We start from the raw sequence: 14,383 nt of genomic DNA, 5'->3' as shown, positions 1-14,383 counted from the left end.
TAGGAATATTGAACTTTTATAATGTTACTTATGATTATTCTGTCAGGTACTATTTTGGGTAGTACCTGAAAAAAGTAATTCTTAGAATGTCACCTCTTAGAAGCCAGGCACAGTGGCTCACGCCTGTAATCCCAGCACTTTGGGAGGCCGAGGTGGGCAGATCACGAGGTCAGGAGATTGAGACCATCCTGGCTAACACGGTGAAACCCCATCTCTACTAAAAATACGAAAAATTAGCCGGGTGTGGTGGCAGGCGCCTGTAGTCCCAGCTACTCAGGAGGCTGAGGCAGGAGAATGGTGTGAACCCGAGAGGCGGAGCTTACAGTGAGCCGAGATCCCACCACTGCACCCCAGCCTGGGCAACCCAGTGAGACCCCATCTCAAAAAAAAAAAAAGTTACCTCTTAGATTATATGGAAATTCATTTTGGCTGACACTGTACAAATTATTTCACAGGCCTGGCATGGTGGCTCATGCCTGTATTCCCAGCATTTTGGGAGGCTAGGGCAAGCAGATTGCTTGAGCTCAGGAATTCAAGACCAGCTTGCAGCCTGGGCAACATGGCAAAACCCCATCTCTACAAAAAATACAAAAATTAGCTGAGGAAGGTGACTTGTGCCTGTAGTCCCAGCTACTAAGTAGACTGAGGTGGGAGGGTCACTTGAGCCCGCGAGGTAGAGGTTGCAGTGAGCTTAGATCGTGCCACTGCACTCCAGCTTGGGTGACAGGGAGACTCTGTCTCAAAAAAAAAAAAAAAAAAACAACCGTTTTTACATGTGAAAGTGTTCGGCTTACTAAAGGACTGAAATTATGAGGCCTCTTTGCATTTTTAAAAAACATGTTTGAGAAAAGAGTCAGTATAGTAGCTAACAAGATGCATGCTGTAGGAGCATTGTTTTGGTTAATCCTCATGGCAGTACTGTTTGTTAGGAATTATTCTCCTTTTACATCTGAGAAAACTGAGGTACAGAGGAGTTTAAAAAAAAAAAAAACCAAACTTGCCAGAGGTTATGATTAAGTCATCTCATTTGTAGTATGTGTAAATGCCATAAAAACTAAGATTAAGACATGGCTATCTTAGCATAAGATGGTGGTTCTGAAACATTTGTGTGTATCAGAATTACGTGGAAGGCTTGTTAAAACACAGATTGCTATACTTGATCCCCAGAGTTTGTCTTTGGCTAGGACTAGAGTTAGGTCCAGTATTTCTTTTAAGCTCCCAGGTGATGTTAATGCTGCTGGTCCAGGGACCACACTTTGAAAACCACTGGTCTAAGGCAATTCAAATGCTATGTTAAGTATAGCTTGGAAGCAATATATCATTTTGCAAAAATTAGTTCAACAAACATAACACATTATTTATTTTAGATGATGTTGAATTTGAAGTATCATCGGACCGGCGGACTGGGAAACCCATTGCTGTTAAACTGGTGAAGATAAAACAAGAAATCCTCCCTGAAGAACGAATGAATGGACAAGTTAGTGACTTTGATGCTTTCTGTTTTTTTAGGGCCCTGCATTTGCATATCTTTCACATTAGAAAAGGAAGATTCTCCCCATCTCCTCAGTTTGCACGAAAGAGAGCTATAGTATATAAAGATTACTATTTTAAAATTAATCAAAAGCACTGGCATTTCTTGACCTGAAATAAAAATATGGTCAAGACTCAATTGGGTTTTTACATATAACCCTGAGTCAATGCTTACAGTCAATTTACGTACTGTAAGTTTGAAACTTGGCAGCATGACATCCTCTTGTGGATCATATTAAAATGCATCCCTGTGTATAGTATAGAGGATATTAAAATTCAGTTTATATTGCACAGTGCTGCTCCTGAAATGATTAGCAATGGAAATTTTTTTTTTTTTGACTGGTAGGTTGTGTGCGCTGTTCCTCACAACTTAGAGAGTAAATCTCCAGCTGCCCCGGGTCAGAGTCCAACAGGGAGTGTATGCTACGAACGTAATGGGGTAAACTTGTGTATTTTTCTTAAACCTTTGCCTGATCCACCATGTGATCTATAAGCGTACTTTAAAATTCAAAATAGAAAACGTAAGCTGCAATTGTTAAAATCAGTTTTAAATTTGGTTTCTAAGAGGCTTCATATGCAGCATAATCAAAAAATTTAAAAAGAAAAATTCCATAGGACTTCCAAGTGTCTTAGTTTGCCCAAGTATGACCTTAGTTAGAATATTAAGGTAAAATGTTCCTTTTAATCACTTTTTTGGGGGTTGTGGGGGGGATCTTTTTCTGGTTCCTTTTAAGCACTAACACCAGCTTTTTTTGTTTGGAATGCCTTATATACAATTGTTTTTTTTGAAATGTAACTATAGTCTCTGGGCAAATGCTTCCACGTGTGTAAGCTTTTTGAAGTTGGATTGCTGCTCAGCTGTGGACTCGCAGAAGTCATCAGCACCATGGAGGGGAAGTGTGTGTTTATATGAATAACGTGACTTGTCATAAAGCATTTAATTTTAAGAAATTTGGCTTAAAATGCCAGTATAAGAGGTTTTTAAGTAAGTAAATCACAGTATACAGTCAATATGCATCCTGCCAAAATAGTAATAATGATTTATTAATTCACAGGAAGTGTTTTATCTGACTTACACCCCTGAAGATGTCGAAGGGAACGTTCAGCTGGAAACTGGAGATAAAATAAACTTTGTAATTGATAACAATAAACAGTAAGTTCTTTTTTTTTTTTTAAATTTTCTCACCTAAGCAGGTTCCCCGCCCCCCCCATTAAGAAATTTGAAGTGAGTTAAAAACCTAACTTGTAAGTCTGGATAGTTTTCATGAACTTTGAATTCATCAACTAATGATTTGAGGTCTATGAATATTGTATTACAGCCATTATGCAGGGTCTCAGAAATAGGAAGATGATAATTAAAACATTGTTAGGCATTTAAAGGACTTGTTCTAGAGATCAGTGAAGGTTTTTCAAAAAATAGTGCTTTGAGGTAAGTTTTGAGGGAGGGATATAGTCACTAGAGAGATGAGAAAAAAGAGCATTATGATTAGAAGAAGTATCATGACATGTTTGAGGGAAATGGCCAAAAGTTTGGTCGAATTGACCAGAAGGTAAAGTTTGAGCGTTCTTCTATGTAGGAATCTTTGCGGTGTTCAAAACAAGGAAATGTGATTGGTTTAGATCTTTGGAGGTGGTGGAAGTGGTAGACTTTTGAAAGATAGGGATGCTGTTGACCAGAGGCAGTGATGTGAAAGTTAACGTGAAAGATGACCGCCTAATATGGATAGACTAAGAGGATGGGGTGGAGGAGTCAAGTCATATTGAGAAGATAAAATCATCAGTCTTAATTGATTTGATAAAGGTGGGGTTGGAATTAAAGGGAGTCCCAAATACTGTTTTTCTGGCCTGGCATACTGGGCAGATGATGGTACCATAAACTGGGCTAAGAAGACATAAGGAGAATGTTCAAGGTGGGAAAAGAATCATACTTATCTTGGCAATTTTTGAGTGTGAGAAGTTTGTGATGTGTCTGGGTAGAGATATCAAATCTACAGTTGCGTGTATAGGTCTGAGACTTAGACCTGTAAGTCTAAGGTCTGTTTCCTGCCTATAGGGAAAGTATATAGAGCTGTAGAATTCATCAGCATACACAGTTAAGGAAAATGTAGTTAAGAAAGCCCAGGGAGAATATTATTTTTATCTTGGGATAGGAGAGATGAGAGATGCAAGAGGAGAAGGAAATTAAAATAGGAAGTTGGAGAAAGTGCTAGTAATGTACTTTCCAGTAGCACGTGGAGGGAAAAGTCCTAAGAGCATGTCTGTGGGATTATCTGCCTTGAACCTTACCTCTTTCTTGGCAAGCCTTGAAGGAATCAGATTGTGTTGTAGGTGTGGTTATTATTAGTTATAGTCTGAAGGCCTCAATTTATATAGTTGTTAATCTCAGAACAGCCTTACCTGGTAAGTTTCGTCATTTTTAAAATGAGGTATAAGTTCTCACAAAGTTACTTGTCGATGTTCCTACTGCTTTTAAATAGCAGGCATTTAAATTCCCATCTGACTCTAAAGCCTTTTCACTGCAGTAAGTTACAAAAGCAGGTAGAATTTTTCTGGTGTCTTTGTTAGTCTGTAACATTTTTTTTAAATAAAAAGCACATTTTGGGTTATTTGTCCGTGAAAAATTAAGGGAAGTAATTGCTTGGTGTATAGGTCTTCTCTTAAAACATTTAGGCTAACAGTACCATTATGTCTTATATAGTCTATGTTATCTTAAAAACAAAATTGAATTTACATCGCTGCTGTACAAATATGAGGGCATAAAAGCAACATGTGGTGTCTCTAACTTGTTTCCATTCTCCAACGGAGGTGAATATCATTACTTTTAAAAGCATAGCAAGTTCTCTTAAAATCACTTCATTTACTCAACTTTTATGGCTGTTTACTCAGAAATAATGAGATTGCTACTAAATTTAGCATTCACTGAAAATAGACACGATCTCCTATTTATCTGTGTATCACCAGTACCTTACTTCGCCGCAGATTATACCTACACAAATGTTTGTTCAATGAATAACCTTTGTAAGACTTTAGTATTCCCCACCTTTGGTAGCATTCGCTTTGTGGCTTTATTTCACTTCTTTTGTTGAAATAGAAAAACAGTAGAACATCATGCACCCATGTGTAAGTTTGTAAAAAAGCAAATCTTCCAACAACAGTCCCAGAGAAAGATGACCTATATATATATTTGCCAAACGTAGAAGGCTAAGGAGTTAAAGTCCTTTGCATATAAAGCCATATGAAAATAATCAAATGTCATAAACCCTGTATTTATTCTTAGTGATGATAGAATTCTTGAAGCCCCAGGAAACTAGTTTCTTTAGACTCATATCTAAGCAGGCCAATACGTTTTTAATCCCTGTTTCATTCCTCCTCCCTGCAATTATTTTTTTTTCCTAGTACTGGTGCTGTAAGTGCTCGCAACATTATGCTGTTGAAAAAGAAACAAGCCCGCTGTCAGGGAGTAGTTTGTGCCATGAAGGTAAGTGTTAAATTTGAGAAACTTGGGTTTTCTTTGGCCACTTGAAAGGTTGTACTTCAAACTCCAGCCTTTGTTTTTTCTGTTTTATCTTACCCTTTAAAAATATTTCACTGTTAACTTCAAAAGTAGTCTCTTAAAATTCCTTGGTTGCTAATACATTATCTTCTTTAAAATGGGCTGTTTAATTGATAATATTAGATTGTACCAAATTATATTATTGTGACTACAGTATAATTTTACAAAAATTACTGGTTTTAAGTTGTAATCATAAATGCATACAGAGTGGCAATAATGTTCTTGGTTTTTTGTTTTGCTTCAGGAGGCATTTGGCTTTATTGAAAGAGGTGATGTTGTAAAAGAGATATTCTTTCACTATAGTGAATTTAAGGGAGACTTAGAAACCTTACAGCCTGGTGATGACGTGGAATTCACAATCAAGGACAGAAATGTAAGATAGTTAACTTGATCTTTGGCCTTTTAAGATCAGAGTTGGTTTATGTTTTTAAGAAACACTTAAAGTTATGTGATTCTTCCTTCCTCTGTCCCCCCCCACCACCTCCAACCCCTTCTGATTTAGGGTAAAGAAGTTGCAACAGATGTCAGACTATTGCCTCAAGGAACAGTCATATTTGAAGATATCAGCATTGAACATTTTGAAGGAACTGTAACCAAAGTTATCCCAAAAGTACCCAGTAAAAACCAGGTAAATAATCTTTTTCAGGAGAGTCCTATTTCGCCTCAGTAGTAATAGAATAATATGGTGTGGTATACTGAGATTTTATCTTATTCAGTTAATATAATGTGATAGTGGAACAACTAAGGACCTCTTGTTATGTATATTTAAACTAAAAGAGAAACCAGATTTATATATCCGTAAATATGGCGTGTGTTTTCTTTTTTTTTCTTCTTCTTTTTTTGTGACAGAGTCTCACTCTGTCGCCAGGCTGGAGTGCAGTGGCGCAATCTCGGCTCACTGCAACCTCCACCTCCTGGGTTTAAGCCATTGTCCTGCCTCAGCCTCCCAAGTAGCTGAGACTACAAGCGCATGCCACCATGCCCAGCTAATTTTTGTATTCTTAGTAGAGACGGGGTTTTACCCTGTTGGCAAGGATGGTCTTGATCTCTTGACCTTGTGATCCATCCACCTTGGCCTCCCGAAGTGCTGGGATTACAGGCATGAGCCACCTCGCCCAGCCAAATACGTATTTTTTTTTTTTTTACTAGGTGATGAGAAAAGGCCAAAGAAGAAAATGCTAGTTAAATTGGAAAGCCCCTGATTGGATTAGACTGCAGTTCAGGTGTACATTTGTTCCCTCCTCTGCCCCTGCCCTACCCCTCCAGTTTGTGGGGAAGGTGAGGACAGAAGTCGTGTCATTCCTGGAAAAATTCCTTAAATAAAATCTTTTGGTACCAGAGTGCTGGGTCTTAATTGCAGTGTTGTAATTTTATGGTTGACTCATGTGACCGTAGACCATGAAGCTTTCACATTGGACTTATGTTGTCAACACCTTTTTTCGCTTCAGGGAACTATGTTAAAAATAACATGGGTTTACTATGTGTTCTTCTTGTTTGACTTAGAACTAGGAAGGATGAGAAATCTCCAGCTAAAATCGTTTTTCCTTCTCATCAGAATGACCCATTGCCAGGACGCATCAAAGTTGACTTTGTGATCCCTAAAGAACTTCCCTTTGGAGACAAAGATACGAAATCCAAGGTGACCCTGCTGGAAGGTGACCATGTTAGGTTTAATATTTCAACAGACCGACGTGACAAATTAGAACGAGCAACCAATATAGAAGTTCTGTCAAATACATTTCAGTTCACTAATGAAGCCCGAGAAATGGTAAGTGTTGGATATTACTGGATATGTATCTGATATGCGAAAGCCAATGTTACATTCAAGTTTATACTACTAAATTAAAATTCTTCTTAAGTTAAATGACCCTAATGGGCATTTACCTTGTTAAGGTGATTAAGAATCATACACATTTGAGTCAGTCTGGGTTATCTCTGGCAGTTATCTTGGAAATATATGTGAAAAAATTTTTGAATGGAAATCTGGACAGGATTACTAAGGTATTTTTAGAGTCAGTGATTCTCTGGCCCTTAATATGAAGAGTAAGAAAATTCAAGTTCATCATTGTAGAAAGTAGATTTTCCTTAACTATTTCCTAAGACATTTAATCAGTGGTTTCTGTTTTTAGGAAACACACTTCTTCCTCCAGTGTGGTCCAGGGAAGCCAAAAGATTGAAACCCATGATCTAGACACTAGATCACACATAAAATACACTAATACCAATGATAGCTGATGAGCTTTTTAAAAAAAAAAAATCAGGCACGGTGGCTCACACCTGTAATCCCAGCACTTGGGGAGGCCGAGGCAGGTGATCACTTGAGGTCAGGAGTTCAAGACCAGCCTGGCCAACATGGTAAAACCCCGTCTCTCCTAAAAATAGAAAAATGAGCCAGGTGTGATGGTGGGTGCCTGTAATCCTAACTTTACTCAGGAGGCTGAGACAGGAGAATCGCTGGAACCCAGGAGGCAGAGGTTGCAGTGAGCCAATACCATGCCATTGCACTGCAACCTGGGTGACAGAGGAAGACTCTGTCTCAAAAAAATAATCACAAAAACATCTCATCATGTTTTAAGAAGGTTTAACAATTTGTTGTGTTGGGCCACATTCAGAGCTGTCCTAGGCCACGGTTTGGACAAGCTTGCAATTAAACCAGAGTCAAAAAGGTTTTGTTTTGGCAGAACTTCGCAAATTGTTTTTAAAGAGTTTGTGTCTGGGAGTGGCATATACCAACCAGAATTTTTCCCAGACATGTTTTATGAACTTACTTTCTCAGACATAATTTACATTTATGGTTATGTTTGAGATCATATCATCTACACTAAAACTCAGTGTTGTCAGTGGAACTGGGTACATTGAATGAAAATTTAAGTTTCTTGAGTTTTTTTAATCCTTTGCCTTTGAAGAACTGATTGTATTTGACACAGTGTATTTAACTAAAAGTTTGTAAGTCTGAATGTGTGATTTTTTAATTTTTTTTATTTTTATTTTTTTTTACATTTTCAAAGGCAAGATCTGTTTTGCTTTACAGTATGGAAAATACAACTTGGCTACCATCAGGACTTGGCAAGGATTAAATGTCAAAATATTGTTTAGGTCATATTTAAAACTTACAGAATCACTTCTGCAGTGAGCAAATATGTAGTATGTAATACAATAGCAGATTGATAATTTGTGTTCATTGTTTCATTAAACATGAGTACCTACCATGTTCCAGGTACTCTTGATACAATAGCCTTGCAAAGCTGATAATTTAGTAAGAAGGGAAAAAAAAAAAAGAGAAAAGATTTCATGTATTTTATTCTTCAGATGTAAATTTTAACTCTTTCCTGGGCCTAAACTCATGCAATTTTTGAGGTAGAGACTAGAGACGTGCCTTTGTCTAATTTGGAATTATGGTCTGTAAATTAGTGAAGTTTCCGGAGATTATATTGTCATTAGGCTTGGACTTTTATGAAATACATTGTGTTCATGTGTTTACGTTCAAATGTGGTAATTTTTTCTAGTGTATATTTGCCAGGAAGTAGCAATTGGGGAGTCTTAGAAAATTGCTCAGGTTAAGTTACTTTGTTGAAAGCAATGAGTTTGTACTTAAGTGAGAACAGTTCAAATGTGGATAATACAGTATTTGTGTCACATCAGAGAAAATTCCTGATGAATTTAACTTGATGGTGGTTGTAAAGTTCAATGTTGCCTTACTTGACAAGTTTCACAGCCAGTGAAAATATTATTTGGGTTTCAGGGTGTGATTGCTGCCACGAGAGATGGTTTTGGTTTCATCAAGTGTGTGGATCGTGACGTTCGTATGTTCTTCCACTTCAGTGAAATTCTGGATGGGAACCAGCTCCATATTGCAGATGAAGTAGAGTTTACTGTGGTTCCTGTGAGTTGTTTTTGAGAAAAGTTGGGAGGTGTTTCTTGATGCTTTCTTTTTCAATTGAAAGTTAATTTTGTTTTATCATTTTTAGGATATGCTCTCTGCTCAAAGAAATCATGCTATTAGGATTAAAAAACTTCCCAAGGGCACGGTTTCATTTCATTCCCATTCAGATCACCGTTTTCTGGGCACGGTAGAAAAGGAAGCCACTTTTTCCAATCCTAAAACCACTAGCCCAAATAAAGGCAAAGAGAAGGTAGGTTTTGCATAATCTGAATGATTTTTGTAGCTGTTTATTCCTCTTCTGCTTTAACAGTACATAGTAATAGAGTACATATAATCAGTGGAAGTTTGTCTCTTTCAGAATTTCTGTCGTATTAACAGTGAACTAAATAAAGTAAGGTTTCTTAACCTCGGGATTATTGACATTTTGGGATGAATGATTCTTTACTGTGGGGGATGGGATGTTTAGCAGCATTTCTGGCCTCTACCCACTGGAAGTTAGTATTCTGACCCCTTTTCCATACCTCCCATTGTGACAGCCAAAAATGTGCCCAGACATTGCCAAATGTCCCCTGGGAGGCAAACTCATTCTAAGTAGAGAACCAGTTATATAAAATGATAGTACTGTCTTCTGAGCAATTTAAAACTTAGAAAGTTGTGTATCCTCAGTTCACACATTTAAACTTCATTTATTGAAAAATCCACTGAATAGGAAATACAAAGATGTCTGAGATGAATTCTCCTTTCAAGTTAATAACAAATTGAGAGAGTTTTATAGAAACACTCCATACAGAATATAAAATATTGCTATTGAAGGTCAGCGATAGTGCTCTGGGGAAAATTAACTGGTAGGGTATGAGATGGTTTCACTAATAGATGGAGACAGGAAAGAGCATTCTTCACAGAGTAAAAGTACCGATGAGAAAAATTCAGAGTTTCTTTAGGAAGCAATGAGTAACTAGTCTGACAGGAATATTTTTTTTTTTTTTTTTTTTGGTTTTGTGTATGGGTTTTTGTTGGTGAGGGAGGTTAGGAGAAATAAGGATGAAAAATCAGGATCCAGCTAGACTGGGAGGGTGTTGATTGCTGCTCTAAAGAATTTAGACCTTGTTGCCGGGTGCGGTGGCTCACACCTGTAATCCCAGCACTTTGGGAGGCCGAGGCGGGTGGATCTCGAGGTCAGGAGATTGAGACCATTCTGGCTAACATGGTGAAACCCCGTCTCTACTAAAAATACAAAAAAATTAGCCGGGCATAGTGGTGGGCACCTGTAATCCCAGCTACTCAGGAGGCTGAGGCAGGAGAATGGCGTGAACCCGGGAGGCAGAGCTTGCAGTGAGCTGAGATGGCGCCTTTGCACTCCATTCTGGGCCACTGAGTGAGACTCCGTCTCCAAAAAAAAAATTTAGACCTTGTTCTGTACTTCAAGGAAAAAATTTCTTTAGGATAATGACATCAGATATGTGCTTTGGGAGAGTAATGGCAGCAATATGAAGCCTAGATGTGATGGAAAAAGACAAAAGAGGAAAAGAATTACTATGAAATTACTTGGATATTTAAGGTAGTCCTTGAACTAGGCACACAGATGGTGGCTATAGACAAGTGAAGGTACATGAGAGATACTGGAAAGTCATGTTATAATTTAATAATTACAATTAGCCAGAAAGAGCAAGGCTTGTATCTTGCTTATCACTTACTGTAGCTTGGGAAATTATTTCACCTCTGAACTTCAGTTTTTAAATTTCAAAAATGATTGTGTAATAGTTTAAAAAGCCCTCTTAAGTACCTAGCTCATAATAGGAATTTCACATGTGACAGATGATACTGTTAACAAAAATAAAAATACACTTCAGTTGGGCTTATTTTTAATAGATTTTAATTCTTGGAATGCTCTGCTTCCCAAATGTGTCTGGCAAAACTGGCTTGATGAAGAGAGCCTTTGTGTGAGACTCTCCCTGCCATTTTTTGTTTTTTTTCTTTCTTAGTCCAACAGTACCCTAGTAAATCCTCTGTCATCGTGCTTCTTACAGTATATAACATTTACCTGTTTATGAATCTGTCTCTGCTACACTGGACTCCCTCAAGGCAGGGATTCTCCTATCTCTATTTAATATATTTGATGTATAGTATATCGTCAGCTGTTGATGTTGAAGTTGGTCAGTTAAGAGCAAAAGGTGAACAGTAAGCTTTTGAGTTTGGTTGTGGAAAAGTCGATGACATTGGAGTCAGACCTGAATTCACTGACATTGTTCTTAACCAAACTCAAATCTTCTGGATTATTTTGCGCTGGGTTTTGTAACCTTGGTAAGGTTTACTTAATTCCTCAGATTTCCCCAATTTGTAAAATGAGGGAAAAGAGAAACTATGGAGATGATTTTGTACAAGATTACTTTGATAATACATAATACCTGGCAATGTTGTAAGAGTTCAATAAATTATTATATAGCAGTTATGGAAGGAATGTGATTGGTAGAAGAGGAAAATGAATTGGTTTTGAATATGTCATAGTTTGTAATGAGGACTGGAGTTTAGGAAGGAAGTCAGGGCTAGAGTAGGGACGTGGGCAAATTATCTCCATAGAAATGTTGAAACCATAAAATCAGTATAATTTACGTAGTTGCTGTACACTGTCATTACTTAACGGTATGATTCAATACGACACACCTGAACTTTCTTAGACTTTTTTTTTTTTTTTTAGTCAAGTGCAGTAGTGAGAAGGGGGGAAAGAGTAGAACAAGGAAGTTCTATCTGTAACTGACTGAACAATCAATTGAGATAACCCACTACCTTCAGACCAGCCCTTAGATTTTTTAAGAGTTAATCATTCTTACATGTAAGATGATTGAAATGTTGTTTCTCCTTGAAGTCTGGGATTAAAAAAAAATTGCTGAAATACTGGTATGTCATAATTTTTAATCACCTACTTTATGTCAAGTACTTGAACTGTACTAGATCATACACCAAATTCTCCTGCATTGTTAAGTATATTGATTGACATTATGTATTAAATACCATGCAAGGTGCTGTGTGCTACTAAAAGAGGATACTTCAGCAGCTGCTTTAGGAAATGCTAAAGCTTCTTGCCGTTACAGAATTTCCACTTCGTTGGAAGTAACATGCCCAGTTTAATTTCTGATTGGCTATGAGGAGTGTAGGTGTGTTAAACATTTTCAGTAAGCTTTTTTCTCCTCAATAGCAAAAATTAGATTCTTAAGATTGAAAGACCAATTTACAGCAGACTGAGCTAGTCTTAAGGCAAGACTACCTTTTATTCATATGAATAATCTGTTAGAAAACCCTGGAATAAGACATTTTTACAGCTGTACCAATCCTTTGGCTCAAGAATCTGTAAGAACTGTAGTTGTTTTTATTGGTTTTTGTTCTTGAGATTGTTTTCATTCTATTTTTGACTGTATCTCTTTAGGAGGCTGAGGATGGCATTATTGCTTATGATGACTGTGGGGTGAAACTGACTATTGCTTTTCAAGCCAAGGATGTGGAAGGATCTACTTCTCCTCAAATAGGAGATAAGGCAAGATAATTCTTATTCGAGAGAGGGTTAAGAGTTGTCATCTTAATCATAAATCCTGCAGGATGGGTTCTTCAAATTTTATCAAGTTTTGCTGAAATATATTTTGTGTTTAAGAGGAATACATGAATATCTTCTATTTGAAAGCAGCTTATTAAAAGTGTCAAGCTCTTTGTTAATCAAAGCCTTGTTAATCTAGCTGTTTAAACAGATAAAACATGCTTAAATAAAGTCGTTACTGGTAAGAAAGTTAAAACAGTCACTACTGAAACATTATTGAAGTAAAAGCACACCAAAGATTTTACGTTGCTGTTCATTTTTTCTCATACTTAATATGTTTGGTTTTTGGATAGCCCTCTAAAGAAATTGAGAATCTATAAGGAATACAGACTGAAAGACAAAACTTTGATCCTTTGTGAAAAGTGGGATGAGACATAAATGTTTTGGTGAAAATCAGTTCCATTGAAGTAATTACAAAGGATATTTGGAATGAAAAGCAGGCGCTAGGGGAGTTATAGGTCTTGTTTTCTGAGTTAAGAAGGAGATTGGTGTGGAAGTGATATGGTATTAATGAGCATCCTTAATTTTCACAGGTTGAATTTAGTATTAGTGACAAACAGAGGCCTGGACAGCAGGTTGCAACTTGTGTGCGACTTTTAGGTCGTAATTCTAACTCCAAGAGGCTCTTGGGTTATGTGGCAACTCTGAAGGATAATTTTGGATTTATTGAAACAGCCAATCATGATAAAGAAATCTTTTTCCATTACAGGTAAGGCGTGACTTTCAGGAACTTTACAGCTAACTTACCATCCATTCTTTGGTGTTGGAATAAAAAACATTTAGTATTGATTGATTATACTTGTTGTGGCCCAGATTTCATATTGGTAGAATTATGGCAAGATATAAACTGAAGTTAATCACTGATCTTACTATATACAGAGCCTGTGGCCAAAAGAAATAGAAAGGCCTGTGCCTTCTTACTTTTTGTGTTGGTACCATAGGATTGACCATTTGGTGTATAATATAGTGGTTAAGAGTAAGGGGTCTGACTGGGTGTGGTGGCTCATGCCTATAATCCCAGCACTTTGGGGGCTGAGGCAGGTGGATCCCTTGAGCCCAGGAGTTCGAGGCCAGCCTGGGCAACATGGTGAAACCCCATCTCTACAAAAAATACCAAAATTAGCCTGACATGGTGGTGCGTACCTGTAGTCTCACCAACTCAGGAGGCTGATGTGGGAGGACCACTTGATCCTGGGAGGCGGAGGTTGCAGTAAGCTGAGATCGCACCACTGTACTCCAGCCTAGCCGACAGAGTAAGACTCTGTCTCAAAAAAAAAAAAAAAAAAAAAAAGTAAGGGCTCTTAGAACCAGACGGTTCAGTTTTTGAATCCAGGCCCTGCCACTTTATACCTGTGTAATTTTTACCAAATAACTTCTTGGTATCTTAGTTTCATTATCGTGAAGTTAGGGATAATGTTACCTCTTCATGGGGCATTCTTGAGGATTAAATGAGTCAATACATAGAAAGTACTTAAAATGGTGTCTAACATAAATAAGCATGCCCTGCCATGACTGTTACTGTAAAATAAAGACTGCCTGTTACTGCTGATGTTTATGGTAGTGTTTGGTTAAATGTCATTTCGTTTCTCCTTAGTGAGTTCTCTGGAGATGTTGATAGCCTGGAACTGGGGGACATGGTCGAGTATAGCTTGTCCAAAGGCAAAGGCAACAAAGTCAGTGCAGAAAAAGTGAACAAAACACACTCAGGTAATAAATGGTGACTTCTTATTCAGCCTGTGCTTTTAAGTGAGAGTTAAAGGATGGAGTAGTAGAGGGAGATGAGGCCTAATTATTCTACATCAGTCATTCTCGTGCAATTCCCTAGAACAGC

The 14,383-nt window shown here is 37.6% G+C and overlaps 1 protein-coding gene across 6 annotated transcripts in view; it reads left to right on the top strand.

Annotated features, from left to right (window-relative positions):
* CSDE1 (cold shock domain containing E1) overlaps positions 1 to 14,383 on the top strand; it is a 41,541-nt gene that overhangs the window by 19,021 nt on the left and 8,137 nt on the right. For 3 of the 6 annotated variants that reach the window (XM_063625827.1, XM_063625828.1, XM_063625825.1), the window contains 12 exons: positions 1,368 to 1,477; positions 1,877 to 1,969; positions 2,586 to 2,683; positions 4,927 to 5,008; positions 5,328 to 5,456; positions 5,586 to 5,711; positions 6,639 to 6,851; positions 8,826 to 8,966; positions 9,052 to 9,216; positions 12,388 to 12,495; positions 13,086 to 13,261; positions 14,147 to 14,259. In XM_063625827.1, coding sequence (XP_063481897.1) covers positions 1,368 to 1,477; positions 1,877 to 1,969; positions 2,586 to 2,683; positions 4,927 to 5,008; positions 5,328 to 5,456; positions 5,586 to 5,711; positions 6,639 to 6,851; positions 8,826 to 8,966; positions 9,052 to 9,216; positions 12,388 to 12,495; positions 13,086 to 13,261; positions 14,147 to 14,259 — 1,554 coding nt within the window. The remainder of the gene's footprint in view (positions 1 to 1,367; positions 1,478 to 1,876; positions 1,970 to 2,585; positions 2,684 to 4,926; positions 5,009 to 5,327; positions 5,457 to 5,585; positions 5,712 to 6,638; positions 6,852 to 8,825; positions 8,967 to 9,051; positions 9,217 to 12,387; positions 12,496 to 13,085; positions 13,262 to 14,146; positions 14,260 to 14,383) is intronic. The other 3 variants (XM_063625830.1, XM_063625829.1, XM_063625826.1) reach the window with 1 other exon arrangement.

This window comes from Symphalangus syndactylus, chromosome 12, assembly GCF_028878055.3.
Source record: "Symphalangus syndactylus isolate Jambi chromosome 12, NHGRI_mSymSyn1-v2.1_pri, whole genome shotgun sequence".
Classification (NCBI taxonomy): Eukaryota; Metazoa; Chordata; class Mammalia; order Primates; family Hylobatidae; genus Symphalangus; species Symphalangus syndactylus.
The sequence above is the reverse complement of the archived record's forward strand: the minus strand, read 5'-3'. Positions and strand labels throughout refer to the sequence as shown.